The 23858-nt window shown below is 34.8% G+C and overlaps 1 protein-coding gene across 1 annotated transcript in view; it reads right to left on the bottom strand.

Moving 5' to 3' along the window:
• LOC138321813 (kinesin-like protein KIF28P) overlaps positions 1–18254 on the bottom strand; it is a 28446-nt gene extending 10192 nt beyond the window's left edge. Inside the window, exons 1-18 of the mRNA XM_069265793.1 lie at positions 18019–18254; positions 16905–17037; positions 15555–15634; positions 14893–15004; positions 13993–14104; positions 8218–8325; positions 7637–7767; positions 7240–7310; positions 6104–6164; positions 5362–5529; positions 4797–4912; positions 4396–4568; positions 3574–3705; positions 2979–3133; positions 2139–2422; positions 1349–1432; positions 955–1017; positions 240–392 (exon numbers count right to left, since the gene is read on the bottom strand). Of these exons, the coding sequence (XP_069121894.1) occupies positions 240–392; positions 955–1017; positions 1349–1432; positions 2139–2422; positions 2979–3133; positions 3574–3705; positions 4396–4568; positions 4797–4912; positions 5362–5529; positions 6104–6164; positions 7240–7310; positions 7637–7767; positions 8218–8325; positions 13993–14104; positions 14893–15004; positions 15555–15634; positions 16905–17037; positions 18019–18180 (2298 nt within the window). The 5' untranslated portion in view covers positions 18181–18254. The remainder of the gene's footprint in view (positions 1–239; positions 393–954; positions 1018–1348; positions 1433–2138; positions 2423–2978; positions 3134–3573; positions 3706–4395; positions 4569–4796; positions 4913–5361; positions 5530–6103; positions 6165–7239; positions 7311–7636; positions 7768–8217; positions 8326–13992; positions 14105–14892; positions 15005–15554; positions 15635–16904; positions 17038–18018) is intronic.
• Between the last annotated feature and the right edge of the window lie 5604 nt (positions 18255–23858).

Below are 23858 nucleotides of genomic sequence, written 5' to 3'. Positions count from 1 at the left end.
TAGATAAGTTAGAAAATTGAAATTACAGTCCATTCAAAATACCTTGATTTTCCAAAGTGACTTTTGATATTTCTAAAAAGGGGATGGAAATAAGTTATTTAAAGGGGATGGAAATTAGTAATTTCAAAGTGTTTGAAGGTACCAAATTCAGTCTTTTATGACGTAAAAAGAGTAGAGTCAATTGCATGGCAAAATTGATAAAGGTATCTATTGCTGGGGCACCTCCAGAATGTACTTACCACAAATTTCATTGGGAGACCTCTTGCACTGACAATCTTCAGCTTGAAATGTACACCATCTGGACGACCAAGCAGTTCCTCTGGAACCTCGACGAAGATATCATCAGCATCCGTATATTCCTTGCCCTTACTGTCACAGGGAATAATCTCATACTGCAACAAAAACAAATTATGCTCATATACTGAGTAACAAAACTAGAGACACTGAACCGCAGGCGAATGATAATGTTTTATCTATTATATACTGAAGCAGACGACTTAGTATTTTTCTTCAGTAACAAAAGTAACTTACTTTGCACTATTACCATCTACTTAAGAATAGAAGTATTTGAAATAATGATGTAGTTGCATCATGAAAAAAATCCGTGACACTATGCCCTATATGGTATAATGTACTGATTGGGCAGACAACAGAAGAAAAACAAATTACAATGTATTTTATTTGTGTTATTGTTGTCATAAGACGTACATGTGTATAAATACACACAAAAGTAAACATCAATTAATGTCCAAATGATAAAACATTTTTATGTTATGTCATCGGTGCAGCATTTTAACAAAACATATCATTATATCACCATTACTATATGATAACTGTCTATATACTTCAATTATTATGAATATTTTGAAATAAATAGAAATAGAAAATGCTAATATGTATAATATGCAAACACGTGCTCAGTGAATCTTTAATGTGTGCTGTGAGTAAACTTACATTAAGCAGGCCAACTTCTTTGCCTTGGTAGTCACATACACTCAACTGGTCCTTAGACTCGATCTGTTGAAGAAAAATATCATTACATGGATGTACCTATACATATCTTTTACAGTATGAAAGTCTGGAGGACTCCACAGTGTAGTAAATATTTTGAGAGGTTGACTTAAATGTGTATCTTGTGCGATATCTGTATCTGTATTATATATTTTATCATTGAGACCAAGTGTCGTTGGAATCACTCCAATAGTTTAGGAGAGGTAGTCAGACAACCTAAATTCTGCATACACCTCCCTATTAACTTTGTTGTACTAGGGGTTGGTGGTTGGTGCAGGGGGGCTCCAGTATAATGAATAAGATATTTAGATTTTTCAATAGACAATTGTATACTTACCAGGTAGGCCATTGACTTTAGCCAGAGCTTGACGCTGCCGATGAAGAAATCACAATTCATATCGTCAAAGAATGGATCTTCTTCCTATGATAACAGAACCACAGTATTTTATTTTCTCCACTTTTACCATCATCTCACCATCATCACAAGACCAAAAACAGCATAAACTACTCATTCTAAGAGCAGTGATTTAATATTTCTAATAGTTATAAAAAAAATTGCTCTGAATACATGAGAAAAAAGGGAGGGAGACAATGACTAGAACGTAGGAAAACTGGCAGCGTGGCTTTTATTGGTGAACTCATGATGTATACAAGTCGCTTCATGCACAAAATTCCTTTCAAGGTAAAAAGCAGAATCCCTGCCCAACCCTTCTATCAATTTCTTATGTATTCTACCAACTGTCTTAGATGTGACATAACTGTAATGACCTGTATCATTTACCCATTCTATTAATCCTGGGAGATTTTACAAATATTTTGAAAGAGAGATAACTCTGTACTATTAATTCAGGGATGTTCTACTAACATTTTGAAGGGAAGATAACTCTGTAGTGGCATTTGTAAGCTGACCCAGTCTATTAATTTTGAGATATTCTAAAAACATTTTTAAAGCAAGATAAATCTGTACTGATCTCTGTAACCCAATCCATTGTTTTAATCTCTGGATATTCTACTTCATTTCTTTATAAGGGAGATAACTCTGATGTACTGACATCTATAACCCAACCCATCTATTCATTTCTGGATATTCTACAATCTTTTTAAAAGCGGGATAACTCTGTACTGACCTCTGTTCTCTTGACATCCTCTCCTTCCAGAAGTTCATCATACATTTCCTGCATGACATACATTCTGTTGAGAAGTTTCTGGAATGGCCACATCCACTCAAATTTGGTTTCCAGGTGTGTAACCTTCACCATGACAATGCTGCGACCTTTTGTTTCACCTCGACCCTCAGGGGAAACAACCACAATCTCAAACTTGAGTTTTTTGTCAAGCTCTTCACTGATGGAGTTAGCCTGTTGTACTGCTGGCACAGCCTTAACCATTTCCTCTTGCAGTAGTTTTTCATCTGAAATAAATGACAAAATTAAATTAAAATGACATCTTTTCTGATAGTACCCTGCCTCTGTTTATTGACCCGTAGTTGGCCTTTGCAGAACTATAACTATAATATTAATGTTATTATAAGTATCGCCAAACTTAAAATTTTCATTAAAACCAGACAAGTTTTTTTTTTTAACTTTGACCCCTTTACTAGGAATATTGGCAGCAGGGATGGTTCAAATACATATCAATCTTAAATTATACATTACATTTTAAAATGGCATTACCATTTCATGTATTTTGCAATGTAATTAATAAAATCTTTGACTTCTCGGGAAAAATTAAAACTAATTATTTACATATCTGCAGCTTTTATACGGATAGGTACATGTATCTCCATTTAAGTTTATTATGCTAATCTTCATGAACTTGTTTTGAAATGGATGTCATGGAAATTACCTAACCGCGGAAGAAATATGGCTCACAGTGGTATATACATGTATGATAAAAACTATCAGTATGTGTCATATAGCTTCAACCACCATGACCTACCAATATTTATAAATCATTGTTATCCGTACCTCTAGATTTAGCCTCTTTGTCCATGCCCAGACCAGATTTTCGGGCGACCTCTTGTTGAGCATCATCGTAAGAGATATCTGGGTAGTTGATTTTGCTACTATCTCTTTCCTTCGGGTCACAGAACACAAAGAACTGAGTAGTACCAAACTGAAGTCTGCAGAAAACAAAAAACCAAAATATAAAGCATTCAAAATAAAAAATGTTGGGAGTTAAGGTGTATGATGCCTATGTATTTTTGTATAAACTCATTCATCCCTAAAGATACATTTAGAATCTTCTGAAATAAAGACTTGACCAGTCCATTATGAAATTTCAGGGGTGAATAGGTTAGCCTACAAATTTTATTTGTAGAAATGTACATATTACATCTGGTTTATATAGCTTTTATAGTGTAATCATGCATGCTCCAATTTTAGTATCAGAGATGTTGACCGAGATTATTCTATATCTTCGACTTGGCTGCAATTGAATATTCAGCATGGTTACAGCATGGTTATAGCATGGTTACAGCATAAATGCAGTAAAAACATAGCATGGATGAAGAATGCTGCTCGATTTCTGTTATTAATATATATATCATTAACAACATCTTACCTGTCATTATGAGCGATTTCCTGCTTGTTTCCGACAGCTTTCCCGTTATGAAGGATGCGGCTATGTGGCACAGTTGGTTCTATACTCCATTTATTCTCAGCCATGGTGAAAGACGCATGCTTCAATTGGATACTGTGGAAAAAATCATCCTTGTCATCAAAACTTAAATACAATGAAATCTGCTGAGTGATCATTTAGGTATAAAAACCACCTGCTTAATAAGACCATTTTTTAGGGTCTCGAATGGTCATTTATAACACAAACACAGTTGAGCTGTATATAAAGATCCATTTGCCGACAAAGACTACTTTTTCCTTGTCCCTTTTGGGGGGAGGGTTCTTTATAGACAAATTTTATTGTAAATCTAAAATTTAACAACCAAAACTCATCCCTGACACAAAATTAATGAGGTATGTCACATGCTGAAGATCATATTTGTGATGCATTCTAATTAATGATTATTGAATTATTTATGATAAAAAAAAATTGTTTTAAAGTGAAATTTGCTCCCTTTTAAAAACGTTATCAGGCCTCAGCTGTATTTGCGAAAATGTTAATACTAAACAAAGACCTAGAATATTGTAGATGTAAAAGTAGTTTACATTAATTGTACAAACCTAATACATATGCACCGATTTCCCCTCTTTGAAGAGAGTTACCCCCCTTTTGGGTAGGTGTCCATTATGACTTTATTACTTTGTGAGTGAAATTTACATCTCTGAAAAGTATGACCTTAGGTAATCGGTCACAATCATTACCTACTTGCATGGGAAGATAAATTTGTAAAATGCAAGTACAGAGTAATTGGTACACTAAACTCACCTTGGTCCCACAATCCTAATACCAACTTCCCCTTCTGATCCACTGCTTCCAATCAGTATATTATCCCCCTCCAGGAAATGTACAATTCTCCCTGACAACTGAGGGTCCTGGTTCAAGTTGTAAATATGAGGGGTGGTCTTCTTCTTCTCATCGACAGCATTAAAGTCTGTGCCCTGCAATCAATAAGCACAATAGTTAGTCACAAGATACATATTATTTTAGCGCGGGTGAGATTTTGCTTATTATCTTCATAATAATCTAAGTAATAATTACAGTTGACATACAATTTGTATAGAATTTTATATAGAAATTTATTGTAATCTTGGTTAATAGATACTGACAGATAGTTTATATACAAACTTTTGTTGTATTCTTGGTTCAATAAATACTCACAGAATCACCTCTCTCTCTGCCAGTCTTTGCTCAAAAGTTTTCTTCATTTCTTCCATTTCTCTCTGGTTCTTTTCCAACATACTGGCATATTCAGATTCACGATCTAGTTTTTCCTGTTTCTTCTCTATGAGATACAAGAAAGTGCTCTGTTAGACATTTGTAACTGTAAATATGGTATCAGAAATGTTTCATAGAATTTAAAACAATAGAATTTAAGATAATAGTGTTTGAAGAACGTCTATCTGAATTGTAAATATTTTTCCGAGAGTAAAGATAACAGTTTTAAAGAAGTTTTTTTTTGGAAGTTTTACGCCTATCTGAATTATGAATATTTTTCTACTATTTATTTTGTATTAACTTAGTACAGTGGACCCTCGATAATCCGGACAATTGCAAATTTTTCGCACTGCCACCATTTCCATTTACTTACATCACCATCTGAGTTTTTAGGACAACAGACTATGTCTTTATATTCCATTAAAACCAAAATCCTTTACATTTCACCCAATGAAATGATAATATTGCGTTCCCAAACCCTCCTTTTTCATTTAGAAATTTAAATATCTATCTCACCTTCATCTGTCAAATCATCGTCGTCATCGTCCTGTTTAATCATCTCAAAATTTCCTGTTTCCATCATTTTCTTGAGTCTCTCGTTCTCTTCCTGAAGTTCTCGGATCAGTTTGTCTGTAGCACTCTCGTTAACCGAGGCAGTCGTCTTGATCTGTTTGGCACGATCCGCTACAAAGGAAAGAAGAAATAACAGTTTTTAAAACATACAAAATCACTGAAAAATCATCCATTCAAATCTTTCATCCAAAAGCGATGAAATAATGTATTCCTGCATTAGTTTTATTAACTTAGTTCTAAAATCCCCCCACCCACCATCCAACCTTTTTTTCCATTCTTTGCTTGTTCTTATACAGAAATCTATGGTGGTTATAATTTTTTTCCTTTTTTGTGAATACAACAAAAAGATCTTAAAATATGCATCATATCCAAATAAATGTATAAAAGGATACTCTGTTGGAAACTAGAAAAACAAGTTTGTACCAACTTTTTAAGGAGAATTGAATTTCAGGGGGAAAAGTCGCAACTTATATTCCGGAAAATACGGTACTAAAATGATTTTTTTTAAAAACACAAAAGGTATTCCACTTTTGAATATTTATAATGTACCCAGTAAAAATGAAAAAAAAAATAGAGTTACAATAAAAATCAAAGGAATTTCCCATGATTTGCTAAGGGTAATATCAAGAAGACTTTTCACAAGAAATTTAAAGAGAATACAGTAATATTATGGAAATAGACTCACCATAACGAAGTGTGGACAAAGTTTCATCATAGTTTACATCGGCTGGACTGAGCGCAGCGATCTACAAATACAAAATATACAAGTATATCTACATCTTTCTCTACTTCATCTCTTTCTACTTCGTCTTAAATGTCAAGTCTGATGCATTTTATTTCGGCTAGCAACCACGTTGACCGTAGTTACCAGTTTTATTCTGTCTTAAACCAATACAGGGATGTAAATATATAAAGATTTTTGTGCTTTAAGAGGATGAAGAATTATCAAAGAAATCTAACAATCTATTATGTTTTTGAACATTACAGAGTTACCTCCCTTGGAGGTAGGTATCCATTGTAACGTCATTATTTTGTGACCAAAACACACTCTGAAAATTATTATGTAATGCTTGCAAACATTTAAGCATTGAAGTCACTATTTTTTAATCTCATCAGGGTATGAAAGAAATTTTGTTTGCAAACTGTGTGAATATGCGTAGCAGATTCTCACAAAAGTTTGCAAACAAAATTTATTTCATAACCTGATGAAATTAAAAAAATAGTGACTTCAATGCTGATAATTAATTTTCTAGGCTACTTTATAAAATGAAATACGTTAACATGTATTCCATTGATTTTTTCCAAGGGATTATTTTTTCCAAATCAATACGCAACTTCAATGTTTCTATTGTGACGTCACGATAACGTTGGGTTTCCGTGCCATTCTCGGATTTTTTTTCCAATCGTGGAATGAAAAAAATGAATAGGCCAATCAGAAAGCCAGAACCAAAGAGAAAATTAATTATATGACGTTACAATCAATACCTATATACCTGCAATACCAGACAACTTTTATATACAAATACAGAATATGTACTTCAAGATATGGACAAATTAAAAGTGAAGTTCTGGTGAATCCGTGTGTAAACATTGATCTAAAAATATTCTGATTGATTGTATATAAGTGTGTTGATTTTTATTCTGCTTATCAACACTTAAAATGGTTTTAAAGTCTACAAAATTGACTTCAGTAAGTATGCCTGAACAATAATTGTTAGGTTGTAGGAGTTTTAGACCTGCACTTGAAAAAGCAAAAGGCCACTATAGGCTACAAAAGATGCTGATATTTGAATATTTAGCCACCAGCCACACCGCACTTACCATGATTGTCTTGCTGTTACCTCCCAAGGCATTCTTGAGCAGTTTGGTGAGGACGGAATCTCGATAGGGCACTGATAAAAATAGAAATTAAGAAAACGTATTACCATAATGTGGTTATATTCACGGGAATTTTGTTATCGCGATTTCGCAGGACAAAGCTGTGGTTTCAAAAAATGAGATTTCATAGAAACAAGTAACAGATATTTTAATTTTTTATTCAAATTTTTTGTTCTCGTTTAATGTCAAAATGATATTGTTATGTAATCGGAAATATTGGTAATTAAATATCATTATGACATTAACATAATTACATAACATGTACCCGGTAGACAAAAAAGAAATTCATCTTTTTTTTTTAATTCCTTTTTTTTAAATAAAAAATAATAATCAACGATACCTCGTGTATTTTTTCCTGAGGATTTTTCCGCCAAGGCAGCGATACAATTGCCCAAACATGATAGAGACTGGTTGATGGCAGCGCCCTCTTTCAGACGATCACCCGTGGCTCCCGTACTTTCTGCTCGTTCACTGAAGGACAGAAAACACATCATTTACTAATGAACAAATCTTTTTTTCTTAAATGGTTAAAAATGTGAAAAGGGTTCCAGCAGAAAATTATAAACAAGTGTCAATGATCCTAGGTCTGCTTACCCCTACCCTAGAAGAATTGGGAGGGGGGGGTTATTTTTTTATTTTGCATAAAAAGTACCTCCTACCAAAGAATTTTAATTCTTATGTTTTCGGTGTCAAATGGTTGAAATATATAAAATGGACTCCTTGACAACCAAAATTTCAACAATGTTCTATTGAAATTGACCCAGAAATTTAGGAGGAGTTGTCTGGATCAAATTTTCCTATGGCCAAACAGACAGACGGACCAATAAACAAACTGATGACAGATGGATAACCTCCCCCCCCCCCTTCCCTCAGCCTCCTAACTTTGTTGCATAGGGATATATTAAGATATAAATAGAATACCTTCCAGCCAAGTCAACAAGGTTGACAACAGCTGTCTTGGCTGTTTCTTCTCCAGCAGCGTTAATAAATTTCTGTTGAAACGTGATCCCAACAATTGTGTGAGCTCGACTGCAAGAAAAAAAAGGTTGTGATTACAATAAACTTTGTAATGAAACTAAAATGCGATGCCTAACTAATACGTCCTCCCCTTGCGATCACTTATGTGACTTATTTGAGACCATGGCAACCAAATGTTTCTCCCGTTTCCATGGTAATTAACCATTATTATTGGTTGTGAAGCATGTGATATGTATAGAAGTTTGAATAAAATTGATCCCAAAACTAATGATTTGTCAGCCATTTTACAACACCTGTATATAGTGATCTGATTGTTATTACCATGGCAACCACCATTTTGGTAAAAAATAAATCTGAAAGCATAACCACACATGGTCCAAAACATTGCTGCCAAGTGTCAAGAACATTATTTGATAAGTAAAGACAATAATTTTATATAAATGTTTATTTATGTCCAAAAACGTAATTGAAGGCGAGAATATGTATATAAAGACTTAGCCTGTTCTTCGATCCATTTGAATACAGTACCCCCAGATGTCAATAAAATTTGTTGAAATGAAAAAAAAGTTAATTGATAATTTGTAGTTTAGAAGAATTTTCAAAAAAAAAATTCTGCAGACAGACAGACAATCTAGATCTGATTCCACTGTACCCACCTAACTTCAGTTGTGATGGATACAATTATCCTGCTCCCCAAAGGCACAGGCATTTATTAAAAATGCTCCACCGCTGACAAATGATAATTTTTCTCTATCAAAAACAGGACCAGACGATTTAGTATTTTTCTTCAGTTACAAAAGTTACTTACTTTACACCATTGAAAAGTCTGAGCTTCTTATTTTACTTCAAGATAAAAATATCAAAAATAATTAATTGCATCCTGAAAAAAATCGATGGCACTATGTCCTATATATGGAATGCAGTACTGATTGTGCAGGCACCGAAAGCAACATGAATTATTTTATATTATTTTTTTAGTTAATCAAACATATATAAATACGATTAAACACCAATTATTGTTCAAATGATGGATACCAATTATGCTCTGTCGGCGGTGGAGCATCTTTAACCCCTGCAAAAATTTCATGAATTGTTCTATGAACAAAAGTTTTTGACAGGGTACTGAAGTAATGCATATATGAGATAGATTCATTAAACTACTTTACCGTCTGATAGGGTGTTAAACATCAAACAAACCAAGTCATAGAAACAAAAATCTATTGCTTTGTATTTGTATGTACTCATTGAGACGTTCCATAATATCTGATTTTCATGAATCAGTGGAAATGTAAACATGACGATATCGGAAATGATGATACGAGATTCCCGTTTACCGACGGGTCAATATTGAAACAGTGGAATATTCCATATCCTAGTCAGACTAACACCGTATTTAACCCAGTAAGCTTCCAGGGTGGTTAAAAATAATGAAGGCCGGGGCACTTAAAAGGGCCCAGTTTGGGCTAACATTTCGTGTAATTATTACATAGAGTAAGCCATCAATCAATTTACAAAAGAAAACAAATAGAGAAATCCTACAGTTTTCATAATTTCAATCTGTATTTAAGTCAATGTAAGTAGAATTGAGGCCTCAAAAATGAGAAGGGGCACTTATTCAGCTTACTGTGTCGAAATAAGTCTACGAAATTTGCATTTTTGCCAGTCTTGGCGTAAAAATGAATTCCCATGAAAGGCGCTCCAGTTTATATTACACTTAATAACATATGCAAACATATTGATACAGAATATCAAACGACTTATGTGATAAAATAAAATAGGAATCAAAATTCTTAAACACTAATTTAGTTCTGAACTCTTCAAAGAAAAATAATAATTTAATTTTGTCTTTTCTAGCTGAAATATTTCTCTGAGTGTAACAAGAAATTGTCTATTTTTGTTGTGTGTTATCACTTAAAAGTTAAAGCAATCAATTCAACAGGGCCTCTGGGTATTTAATTATTCAGAGCTAGTAGATATCTACTTAAGCAATCAGAGTTATAATGGAGTATCGGTGATCTAAACTATGACCGAAGCTAAGCTATATCATCTAGAGTTTGTTTGGAATATAATTTTGTAAACATGAAAGAAATCAAGTTTTAAGGTAATGTTTTGGTAACTTGTTTCTTGTACACATATTATGTATGTAATTACATGTTCGAGTTTATATTTGAAGTATTTGAAATCCAAGTTTGAAAAGATTTGCATGTGTATAGTGGTGTTACGACATAGGATAAAAACATGAAGTGATTTATTCTACCAAGGATACAGCTTAAGTCGTTCACCCCTGATATTTCGTAATGGACTGGTCTAGTCTTTGATTTGGATGAGTCTAAATGTATATTCAGGGGTAAATCAGTTAATATTCATACACACAGACAACAGCTGAGTACAATATAGATTTCCATCCAATTTAAACTCTAAAGAAGAAAAGTAAATAGAGAAACTTAGTAGATTATCTATGTATTAGCTTTTTGTGGAGTACTCTGTTCACCATGACTGAGTGTCAAGAACCAGTACTCCAAATATTTTGATCTCACCATGGCAGCCATATACACATTAGTCTAGCGTGACGTCTGCTACACTGATATAGTTAAAGTCCTAAACACCTGAATACCTGCACCAATACATTTCCCTATTATACACAAGGACATTGATCATATGGAATGAAAGAACAGCTTATGATTTGGCAATATATTGAAATTTTGTATTGAATTTTTGATGCAATTCATTACAAGTTCATGTTACTAGTAATGTAGTTTTTGAGTACAGAATTTCCTGTAGTTCTTCGTTACTTAATCGAGTTTCAATTTACCGGAATTATTTGTGAAAGAGACTGACCAATCATTGATTTGTTCTAAGGATGGGAATATTGTGAAATATCCCCTACCAAACCAGTGTAGAATGATCACGGCTATATTACAACATAGGCAAACACATTGCACCTTCATTAAACATTTACAACGAAGTCTAATTCAAAATTTTCGTTTTGCTTGTACTCATAGAAAAATTAACGGTGATCCTGGTGGGACCCTGGCGGGATTGGACACTTTTATTCTGAAATGGCTGTTCCATCATTGACAATTAATGAATTGATGATTCATTACAGTTACAAAATCTCTCGAGATTTCATTATGAAATTATTACTTCTCGTAAATAAAAGCCTTGAACTACATTCAGTTGGCAATTATAGGTGGTGGGGCAAATACTAACTGGACAACAGCTAATTTAACATATATGAAGTGTGCTATTAGCCATTGTCCAGTTGGGATTTTGAATTTCTCACATAATTGCCAATGAAAAGCAGTTCAAATAATGCTTAACCAACCTACAACTTTGAACTTCCTTGGTGACATTTTTTTGTTAATCTATGAGTTAACGTGTTTCAGTCGTTTACAGATCAGGCCTTAAATGCTTATACAATGGTCACGGGTGAATAAACACAAACATAAATTGTTCTGTTGGTACATTAGCACCTACAACCTGGACACAGTATATCTTTAAGAGGATCAATAAATTATACACATTAAGCCAAACGTTTGAATAAGTTAATGGCTTTAGAGGAATCGGCCAAAATGGCCTAAAACTATGGCTGGACACTTAACATTTCTATTAAATATATTCAAATATGACCAGATCATTGGACCGTAAAACACAACAAATTAGGTTTTAATTGCTTAATTACTCATAATTTTTATGTAATAGTCTGTAGACATAAAAAGTTTTCGATTGAATAAACACCCTGATAATCATTTATCAATGCTGACTTGCTGAAACGTGCCTAATTTTAATAGTACGGAAAACATGAAACACTGGTCTTGGTTTTATTAGTTTAAAATTAATGCCCAGATCATGTAAGGACGTGCCAGGTTTGTTGTTGGAGGAAAGCGGGAGTACCCTGAGAAAAACCACCTATCAATGGTTAGTATCTGACAACTGTCCCGCATGGGATTTAAACTCACAACCCAGAGTTGAAGGGCTTGTGGTACTAATGTCTAGACATCTTAACCACTTGGTCATTGCAGCCCTATGAAATACTGAGAAATGGACTGGTCTGCACTGTGATAAATTAACAGCCATAAATAAGACACCATGAATGCTCTACGAGACCATTACTGTTTGAGGCCTATTGTATGGTGCATAAGTCAGACATTTAATGAAAATGGCATTCAATAGAAGCCATTAGCAATTCACAGGTTGTAACTTGCTTATTGACCAATCGCCAGTATGCAGCCTATATGCTTTGTACTTGCACACAAATGTGCACCCATTAAATGGTGAAGCAAACATTGCAGCATGCACAATACAAAATGCAATGTCATAGTGCTTTGATTGACAGCTGACATTCTGACATTAGGAAGACAAATTAAGCAGACCTATGACTTACAACCAAGTTCCGCCGCCTAGCAGGTTTGCCTAGTGGATTCCCAAATAGATTTACATATTAAATCTACTACTGGCTATAACTGGTGTTCTTAAGCCCACAATGTCTCGACAATATTGTAATGCTTAATTGATCTTATTTGCAGATTGTTCATCATTTCTGATTTCTAGTTTGTAAGAAATAAATCTAATATGGTTTATTAAAGAGAACCTTAAATGGTTGTGTGGCAAGGCCGGGGCCAAAACCAACAGAGTGGTCAGCCTTAAATCCAAAGACAGACCGCAGTCACCTTTGCTTTACTACCGTGAAAAGATGCAGACACGCCCTTTCACATAGCGAGCCAAGGTTCTATCCCAGGTGGCATAGATATCAAAAGGTCATGATCGTGTGGGGCAACCGGATTCCTCCAAATTGAAACTACGTCTTTAAACTAACATTTTCTTTTTTCATAATTCAGTATATATGCAGCAAATGTAGACTGCACCGTAAAATAATGCTTATATGGTCAAATAAACACGAAATTGAAAACTCAAGTTAAGAAAAGTATTATCAAGGATTATATTCATACATAGATAATTATATTGAAAGTTGTTGAAAGAGAGGGAAAATATACAGAAATATGGAAATCAGTATGAGAGGCCTTCTGTTGAAGGAGCACTGTAATGTATTTAACATGTACCATTGAATAAAATTTTGTTTTGGGAGAAAAAAAACCTTCACACATGCTTATAACATCTGCGTCATCGAAAGTTTAAAGTTAAAGTTTATTTATATTACACTGACACTCCTCCGCACAATCACGAGAGCCAGCTCTCATTATACAGCGGATCTCCAATCATTCGGATGCTGTTAGTCCAGAAAACTCGCAGTCTGGAAAACCCGCAATCCAGACAAAAATGTCAGGGAACACATTACCATAACATCACATATTGACAAAGAACATGTATTGACAAAGTCCGTAAAATTTGTAATCCGGACGGTTTAGGCTGAGAACAAAAGTGTCCAGATTTTTTAGGGTTCACTCTATTGGAATACATGTATGTGGCTGAAATCCCTATATCCATGTATTGTCATAACTCAACATTATATGCTAATTGAATATTTAATAACCACTTCAGTAAATACTGTATTAGCCATAATAAGCAATCCTCCCCTTTTCTGTATAAATGACCACCCATCCCATGGATTTTTACATGTGATTATTCTAGCATTAGCATATTTAGAGTTTTTTGTCCCTTACATTTTAGTTCCCTAATAAGCACCCCCTTTGTCATAATTTTTATATGTGTCCTGGGTGATAATTACCGTGAATATGGTATATATTAACTTTCGTTTACCTGCTGGTGGCATTCATGTTAGTGGAAGCAACAGTCCTGTTTGTTGTCCCTTCCGCCATTCTTTTGGAGATTTCATCATAGCTGGCTACAGGAACAATTTTCAGGCCATCAGCTGTCAACAGAAATCATACATTAAAGTTGGGTTCTAAATAGCATTCTAAAAGTATTTCCCAGAACAATTTATTTTCAGTTATAGTGACATGACCATTTGACCCCAAAACCAATTGGAAATCAAGTTTTATGAAAACCTGTCAATTCATTCTTATAAGTTTTAGTATACCGTAGAATCTATGTTTATGATGTTGCCTGACTTTCAGACCTCCACGGCTCGACGTTACCTACCGTAGAATCCTCGTTTAGGATGTTATCGGACTTTCAGGCCTCCACGGCTCGACGTTACCTACCGTAGAATCCTCGTTTAGGATGTTGCCAGACTTTCAGCCCCCCACGGCTAGACGTTACCTACAGTAAAATCTATGTTTATGATGTTGCCTGACTTTCAGACCTCCACGGCTCGACGTTACCTACCGTAGAATCCTCGTTTAGGATGTTGTCAGACTTTCAGGCCTCCACGGCTAGACGTTACCTACCGTAGAATCTATGTTTATGATGTTGCCTGACTTTCAGGCCTCCACGGCTCGACGTTACCTACCGTAGAATCCTCGTTTAGGATGTTGCCTGACTTTCAGCCCCCCACGGCTAGATGTTACCTACCGTAGAATCTATGTTTATGATGTTGAGTGACTTTCAGGCCTCCACGGCTCGACGTTACCTACCGTAGAATCTATCTTTATGATGTTGCCTGACTTTCAGGCCTCCACGGCTCGACGTTACCTACCGTAGAATCTATGTTTATGATGTTGCCTGACTTTCAGACCTCCACGGCTAGATGTTACCTACCGTAGAATCCACGTTTAGGATGTTGTCGGACTTTCAGGCCTCCACGGCTGGATGTTGAGGAGAGTAAATCTCGAACCTGTTCATTATAGATCTCCAACATACTGAAGGTAACCTGAAATATAAAACATTTTCTCACAAAATCCGTCGGATATCGAGTGACTTCGCTTATGTAATATTTTTCCATATGTAACAAGTATGCATAATAATATATAACCTAGAGTGAATTCTATTTGATTCAAAATTCATTGTGACGTGATGTAAGGATTTGAGGACATCATGACATTTTGACATTGAGATTCTTTCAAATGTAGGTTGCTGTGGCAATAAAAAGTTGTGATAAAAGTATCTTCAATTTTTGTTCATTTCATGTTAGATTTTCTAACAAACCAACTGAGGCTTGCTAAAAGAAAAAAAATATAGACTTGCTTCATAAAATCTCGTATGAAATGAACACTTATTTAAGATGCTATAAATGAACTTATACTGAGTGTAAGATTTGAAAGGGACTAGCAAAAGCAATTTGATTTTCTAAGGGTTTCCGTTCCAGTAGATCTTTGGCACTTATAAGACTAGCTTGAAAGAAAAAAAAAGAAAAAAAAGTTGCTAAGACTGACTTGGACTACATGGTAGTCCTATGGTGAATATTCACTCAAATGATTTACCTCAAATTCTGTTTTATCCCCGGCAGTCTTTTTCTCATTAATTTGCTGGAAAATGTTGTCGCAAAAGAGAGGTACAATTCCTGTAATCAAAATGAAATAATTTATTGTTCTCTCTACTTGATTTGTGAAATCTTAATTAAAAAATTAACAAATGCTATACAATACCTCTGTTTAAATTCAGAAATAATAGCTACATGCATGACTGCTATTGGATTTTGTCTTACTAAATACAGTATTCCTTCACGTATTGTCAATATTACCGGATTTCACTAGATGTTATGACCATCCTTGATACTTAACCCAGTGTCAGAAATATATCATATATACCTGGTATATTGCCTGGGTTAATGTTGTCACGGTAACCCAGTATCAGAAATATATCATATATACCTGGTATATTGCCTGGGTTATCGTCGTCTTGGTAACACAGTGTCAGAAATATATCATTAACTGATCTTAACATTAGTGTTTATGTTGCCTGGGTTATCATCGTCTTGGTAACCCAGTGTCAGAAACATATCATTGACTGATCTTAACATTAGTGTTTATGTTGCCTGGGTTATCGTTGTCTTGGTAACCTAGTGTCAGAAATATATCATTGACTGATCTCAACATTAGTGTTTATGTTGCCTGGGTTACCAACCATCCTTGGTAACCCAGTATCAGAAATATATCATATATACCTGGTATATTGCCTGGGTTAATGTTGTCACGGTAACCCAGTGTCAGAAATATATCATATATACCTGGTATATTGCCTGGGTTAATGTTGTCACGGTAACCCAGTGTCAGAAATATATCATATATACATGGTATATTGCCTGGGTTAATGTTGTCACGGTAACCCAGTGTTAGAATATATCATATATACATGGTATATTGCCTGGGTTAATGTTGTCACGGTAACCCAGTGTCAGAAATATATCATATATACATGGTATATTACCTGGGTTAATGTTGTCACTGTAACCCAGTGTCAGAAATATATCATATATACATGGTATATTGCCTGGGTTAATGTTGTCACGGTAACCCAGTATCAGAAATATATCATATATACATGGTATATTACCTGGGTTAATGTTGTCACAGTAACCCAGTGTCAGAAATATATCATTTACAGGTATTAGCGCTAGTGTATATTTTGCCTGGAGTACCAAGAATGGCTAATACAGATGTAAGAATTCTGAACTTTTTTCCCAAATAAATAATAAATATTAATGATAAACTAAGGCCTTAGAAGGCAAATTTACAACAATTATGAAAAAAATTGGAACATTGGAACTAGTTTGTCTCCCACCACATATGGAAATGTTTTTCAATTTAAAACTTTGATTGTTTAAAGCGTACCTTTATTGACGCCGTAGCCAACCATAGACCAACTCTTCCCCGAGCCAGTCTGTCCGTAGGCGAACAGTGTCGAGTTGTAGCCTCCCCAGGCATTCTCCAATACGCCGACACCTAAGTCGTTATACACACTTTTCTGGAAAAAAAATACAAGCACCATAGATTTAAATCACTCAATATACAAAATGTATACCAAGAAAAACGTATCTGTCCATGTGGAGTTATATATAATTAAATTTGACATGTTACACTCAATTTCATGGGTTAGAAGTTTGAGGTTATATTTGCATAGCGTGGTCGAGTATTATTATGTCATACACGAATAACATTTTCACGTGAAATTTTTAAACGGCACATTGCAGTCATTGGCCAATTAATTAAACTATTAGTAATACGAAATCAATGTTCCACAACTGAGTTTGTTTTATTGTAAAAAAAAACTTGATCCCCAATTCGTATCTTTATAAACTTGTTATGTGAAGGTATATATACATTGTGACATCACGTTATTTGTGATGTCATTGAGTTGTTCTTTAAAAAAATAAACATTTCTGAAGAGCCGTCTCCTAACACAACAAACAACGAAAGTTTGTTGTCAAGTTGATTTACTTTTTCTATATCTTTAACTCTACATAATCTGGACACATACTCTTTTTTTGGCCTATATTTATACATAAATATAAAATCAATATTTCATCAAAAATATTTTTTCCTCTTCATCCTATTCATTGAGGATTACACCAATATGTAACAAAGTTGCCATCCTCGATACTCCAGGGGTTACTATCACTGATGTTATATCCACCCATGGATTATCTCATAGTAAAACTGGAGGCAGTTCAGGAGGAATAAACTGACCAATCAGAGGCCTGCAGAGATCGTCTTTGAAGATTACAAAGCTTCAAACCAATAGTCAACTAAAGTGTACATGTACCATTGTACAAACACTTTGAATTGTTCACCAAAGGAACAAATTACCTGTCTTCTGTTGCCTTAAAGAATTTGCTATGAGATAGTTCTGGGGTGGAAATCATGTCAGTGATAGTAACCCCTGGAGTTTTGAGGATGTACAGTGGCATGTAAGTTTGCAAAATGAGAAAAAGAAATATTGCTTTACCTGGTCAGCAAACTTTTTTCCATTTGGCTTTGATGGGTCTGGTTCAAAATAACCATTGTTTTCTTTGCAGCCATCATGGGACCAGTAGCTGAAGTCGAAGGTGAATTTACGAGGTTCGTCTTCGCCGGATGGATCTGTAATCTGTGTGGTACTGCCATTCATTTCAATGATCAGTGTCGAGTTGAGAGATTTCTCTCTAGAGTTGTAAGTTTCATTAAGGAAATCTGACCAAAGTATTAATCTAATTTCCAATACATATAATGTTATGCTTAAAATGAAATATTGCTAGTTTCTCTCTTCTGACATACCTACCCAAAACACTACCTACCCAGAATATTTAAATGTCATTACCCATATCGAAAATATTTTATCATTTCTGATATTTAAATTTGTTTTTTTAAATCTACTTTCAAAATACATTGAATTGTCTATCATTTTATATTTATAATAGTATTCGCTGTTTTGTTTCTGTTCTTATAATACATTTTTATACTTTTTTACTTCAGTTTTGGAAAGAAAACAAGTAATTCTGGATATTTGTTGTCACAACCAAAAATAAAACCATTTTACCAACCTACCTATCCAACATTGTCTGGTATGGGTCGAGAAACACTAACAATTAATTAGGGCTGGCCTAAAACAAATATTCAAGGCATATTTTTTACCAACGTATGATTGGTTCTTTTGTAAAGGTTCTGGATTAGATTGATCATATTAATTAAGGGTTTTAAGATGACTCCTTAACTTCAGATTTTTCCTAAATTTTTAAATGCTTTCCTGTAAGAAATTTTACGTTAAGGAATTCTCTAAACTTAAAAAAATATTAATGTTCATGAAAAACTGCACCTAGGTAGCTCAATATTGGTAGAGCACCTGCCTCAGTTCAGAAGGTCCCTAGTTCGAACCCCGGCCGGTCTAGCTGTGCGTTTTTTAGCTCCAATGATTTGGTACCATAACCAAGCCCTGTTTCAAGCATTGGTGGTACACTTATGAACATAACAGGGGAATCAGAACCCATGTTGTGTGTGTTAATTAAGAAAATAATTTTTTTTTAAAAGGGAGGAGAGAAGAGTGTAACAATCGATTCTGACGATCGGGTTGATAACAACCAGGTAAATTGATAGCTCAAGTAATAAAACATTTTACAGTGTGCAAAGGTTTCCATGTTTAAAACCCTGTCTGGCCATGCATTTTTCTGACATTCTGATACACATATGTGCCTTCATTGCGATCTAGCTTGGTGGTCATTGTTTAGGCTAAATAAAATAATATGTGTGTTTTGGAAAACACACGTTATATCAAGATTTAGAGTCAATGTGTAAGCTCTTTTTTCTCATGATCAGTTTTCTTGCAAAAAAAACCCAGAATAAAGTGACATGTCTTTTCTTCTAATCTTTTACCTGTATACCAAATATCCTGTAGCATAGGCCTATATACTAAACAAATCAGTTTTTAATTTCAAAATTCTTTGACATAGTTGTCAACATTCACAGAATCGATAAACGACCAAAAAGAAGAAGAGAAGATAATCAAATGTTAATCAATAAGTAAAAATTAGAATATCTTATTAACAGTTAGTGTATTCAACAATTATATCATTATAGATAAATTTCTCTCCAGTGAATGAATTCTACATGTACATATACCTGGACAAAGTTTATAATTATAATAATGCTAAACTACTTGAACATTGATGTCTCTAACCAATCAAATGGATTAACACTATGATTAGATTGTCTAATTCTGGTGTCGGGGCCAGAGGAAAATCCGACAGGAAAATATAACTATGCTACAGTTAGATGTATTTCGATCAAGCAACAGATCTAGAGCACAAAGTCAACAAATCTTGTTGAAATTTAATAATAATATACATAACTTCAATTCGACGTCTGCCTGCCTACATTAAATGAAAATACCTAGGACCTACGGTAGGCTCTATCCCTTATCTTGGGTTTGACAGCACCTGTCATTCATGGAATAAAAAAGGATATGAATGGCCGAACCCTGACGGCAACTCTCACGTTTTCCTCTGGCATTTTGAAAGTTAATCCACGTTATTCCTGTGTGTTTTGGTGTCTTATACACTTATCACATAAAATACTGCGCAATGTAAAATCCACACAACTGTCAGCCGGCTAAATGATCCGCCATGTTTTGCACCGACTGTGTTTGTAAACGTGATTGGTTGCTAAGGCGCTTGTCAATGGCGTGCATGACGCTGGAATCTCAACAGCCAGCTAAAAATAGAACGGGGCCCCGTGACAGGTTCTTACTAACGTAATCTTGACACATGTACATACTAGCCTAGACATAACAGCAATTAATTAATTAATTAATTAATTAACCCTATTTATTCATCACAAACATAAATACATGCAATATTAATGTATAGATTATAGATATCTAAAGTTACAGTACCAGACTTGCTTTATAAATGCAAGGACGTATATGAGAAGGATAAGTCACACTGAGTTTTGGGCAAAGACAACGCAGGCGCTTTTGTGTTTGTGCACTGACCGTGAGTTGGGCGACGACTGATTTCCTTTGATATCCGCCGCCGCAGCCTTGATGTAGCATGGGGGGTGCGAGGGTTACCGTCTTACTTTCTGAAGCGTGCTGCCATTTCATGAGCGGTCGTATTTTTTTAACGATAGTTTAAGACATTTCTTCTAAATCTTCCGTCTTTAAAGCAAGTTATAAACGTTGTGAAATTTAATTTACTTTACATTGGCGTTTCGTTTGATTCGATAAGACAAGTATTTGTTGAGAAAAAACGGTTTTTATTCCCGGTTCATAAGCGTCTCGCGTGGTGTTTAGTAATGTAAAGAGACAGACACGAATCCTTCTCACTTATAAAGTTACAGTACCAGACTTGCTTTATAAATGTAAACGTATTTTATCTACTTGTATGTAGGCCTAGTGTACATTACATGTAACAGTCCGGCTAAGACCGGTATTACAGCAAGATGAAACTCGGACAATCCCTTCGTTTGCCTCATATGTTTCCGTTTATTGACATGTTAAGTTTTGGTAACACTATGTACGCCCACCCAATATAACGTATACACACACACACGTACGTACTAGACATGTATATCAAATGTGTGCAGATGTTTACATACACATATGTATATTGTGAAATAAAAAATGAACATCTAATGATATTCGAGTTACTTCCCTTGACTCAGTCCTGATCCATGGAGTGTCAAGGGAAAAATATGTCTGTTAGGTTTAGCCTACCCGACCGAGCCTAATTTTTTTCCGCTTTTCTGCGAAAAAATTAAAAGTAGGAATTTCGATCTCAGACTCCGGTTCCGATCATTACTTTAGAGTGAAAGACACTTAAAAAAAAATCCCGACCTACCGACCCTATTTATTTTTTGCCAATGTAACCCTAAACAGACATATTATTTTTGGCCTGATTTTGATCTACATAATAAAAGTAATAAGAAAACTAGCATGCTTTAGTAAATATATATTATAGATCTATATAAAATCTTAAATGAGTGTTCATTTCATATAAAAAAAAATTAAACGAGTCTAAAAATGAAAACTTAGAGACGAGTGTCTTAAATAAGGAGGTAGCACCAGATATTTACTTATCTACATGTATGTCGCTGCTAGCGCTTATAAGTCCTTGATGAAATTAACAATAAGATACTTTTCATCACATATATTTAAGTACATAAACTTAATTTCAAAGAACTTTAACGCTTTTGTTCATTTTTTTTAAATTTGTTATATATTAGGCAAAATAAATAAATTAAAAAAGCCTAATAATATTGGCAGGTTTAGCGAACTACGCTTTATAGTGACATGCAAAACTATTACAAGTCGAAATCACTGAAAACCCAGTGGAATGTGTTATAAAAGTGTTATATAATGTATGCTAAAACTTGTCGAATTCCGGTAGCGTAATGTCCTAAGACCCCATGCATGTAGTTCAACGACCTTGGCTGTTAGCTGTTATTCCAAAGAGCCACTTTTGATTCCGCAGACATCATTGCGGATGGACACCGATCGTGATACAATCAAATGGGCGCCGATCCGATACAGCTCCGATACAGATGGGCGCGGATTCCGCTCCGATACAGATTGGCGATGATACAGCTCAGATACAAATAGGCGCCGATACAGCGTCGAAATTGTTAGTTCAAAATAAAGAACATAAGAAAGAAATTTGAATATCCTCTATGAAAACATCATCAATCATAGATGATGTGATGTCTCTCGTTCAAAAACAGTTTCTGGATTCCATTCCCTGAGCGAGACACATTTAGTTTCTGGGTTCTGTTCCCTGACCGAGACACATTTAATTTCTGGGTTCTGTTCCCTGACCGAAACACGTTTAGTTTCTGGGTTCTGTTCCATGACCGAGACACGTTTAGTTTCTGGGTTCTGTTCCCTGAGCGAGACACATTTAGCATTTAGTTTCTGGGTTCTGTTCCCTGAGCGAGACACATTTAGTTTCTGGGTTCTGTTCCCTGACCGAAACACGTTTAGTTTCTGGGTTCTGTTCTCTGACCGAGACACGTTTAGTTTCTGGGTTCTGTGTCCTGAACGAGACACGTTTAGTTTCTGGGTTCTGTGTCCTGAACGAAACACGTTTAGTTTCTGGGTTCTTTGTCCTCACCGAGACATATTTAGTTTCTGGGTTCTGTTCCCTGACCGAGACACATTTAGTTTCTGGGTTCTGTTCCTTGACCGAGACACGTTTAGTTTCTGGATTCTGTTCACTGACCGAGACACGTTTAGTTTCTGGGTTCTGTTCTCTGATCGAGACACAATTAAGTTTATGCTTCTGAAGCGCATGTACCATGAAGAGTCCGTTAGGCCCGCAATAGTACAATTTCAAAATTCTACAGTTGGGAGCAAGCTGAACTTGGTAGTGAAGTGCACTGGAGTGCACAAGTAAAGTTAACTCTGGTTCACTAGCTAGTGCACTAGAGTTAACATCGTAGTGCACTAGAGTTAACATCGTAGTGCACTAGAGTTAACATCATAGTGCACTAGAGTTAACATCACAGTGCACTAGAGTTAACATCGTAGTGCACTAGAGTTAACATCATAGTGCACTAGAGTTAGCATCACAGTGCACTAGAGTTCACATTGTAGTGCACTAGAGTTAACAACGTAGTGCGCTAGAGTTAACACTGTAGTGCGCTAGAGTTCACATCGTAGTGCACAAGATAAATGAACCTGATACTCCTACTTATTGCATAAATTGTACATTTACAATCTGTTCATGTATATATTTCATTGAATGGTTTTGAATATCTTTCAATTATTTCAGATGAATTACTAAATGTACTCCTGTATTTAAAGTTAACATAGTTAGTATATAGATAATTAATTTATTAAATAAAATGGTTACTTTTAAGGGTGTAAATATATGAGTTTCATGTGTGTAATTTAGCCTAATATGAGTTTTAATATTAAAACTTTTCTTTAGATATTTTTTTCAGAATTTAAATGAAATTATTTATTTATTTACTTCAAAATAAATGAGGATCAAATATTTTATACTTGTTATAATTCATTTATCTATTAAATAGTCAGAAATAAGACGAACATTTTGTATTGTGAGACACGAATGAGACTTCAGTCCAATTGTGGCCACTTTTATATTTTATCTTTAATATTTTATAGCTTCATTCTCAGTCATGTATTGTTAATTTACCTAATTGTGTAATACTTATATACTAGTATTGATAGCATAAGTTACAACCCTCTCCCCCTCCCCACCTCTCTCTCTCTCCCCTCCCTCCCCCCCCCTCTTTCTCTCTCTTTCTCTCTCTCTCTCTGGACAAATTGCGTATACTTGTATATTTTGTACCATA

This window comes from Argopecten irradians, chromosome 4 (genome assembly GCF_041381155.1).
Source record: "Argopecten irradians isolate NY chromosome 4, Ai_NY, whole genome shotgun sequence".
NCBI lineage: Eukaryota > Metazoa > Mollusca > Bivalvia > Pectinida > Pectinidae > Argopecten > Argopecten irradians.
The sequence above is the reverse complement of the archived record's forward strand: the minus strand, read 5'-3'. Positions and strand labels throughout refer to the sequence as shown.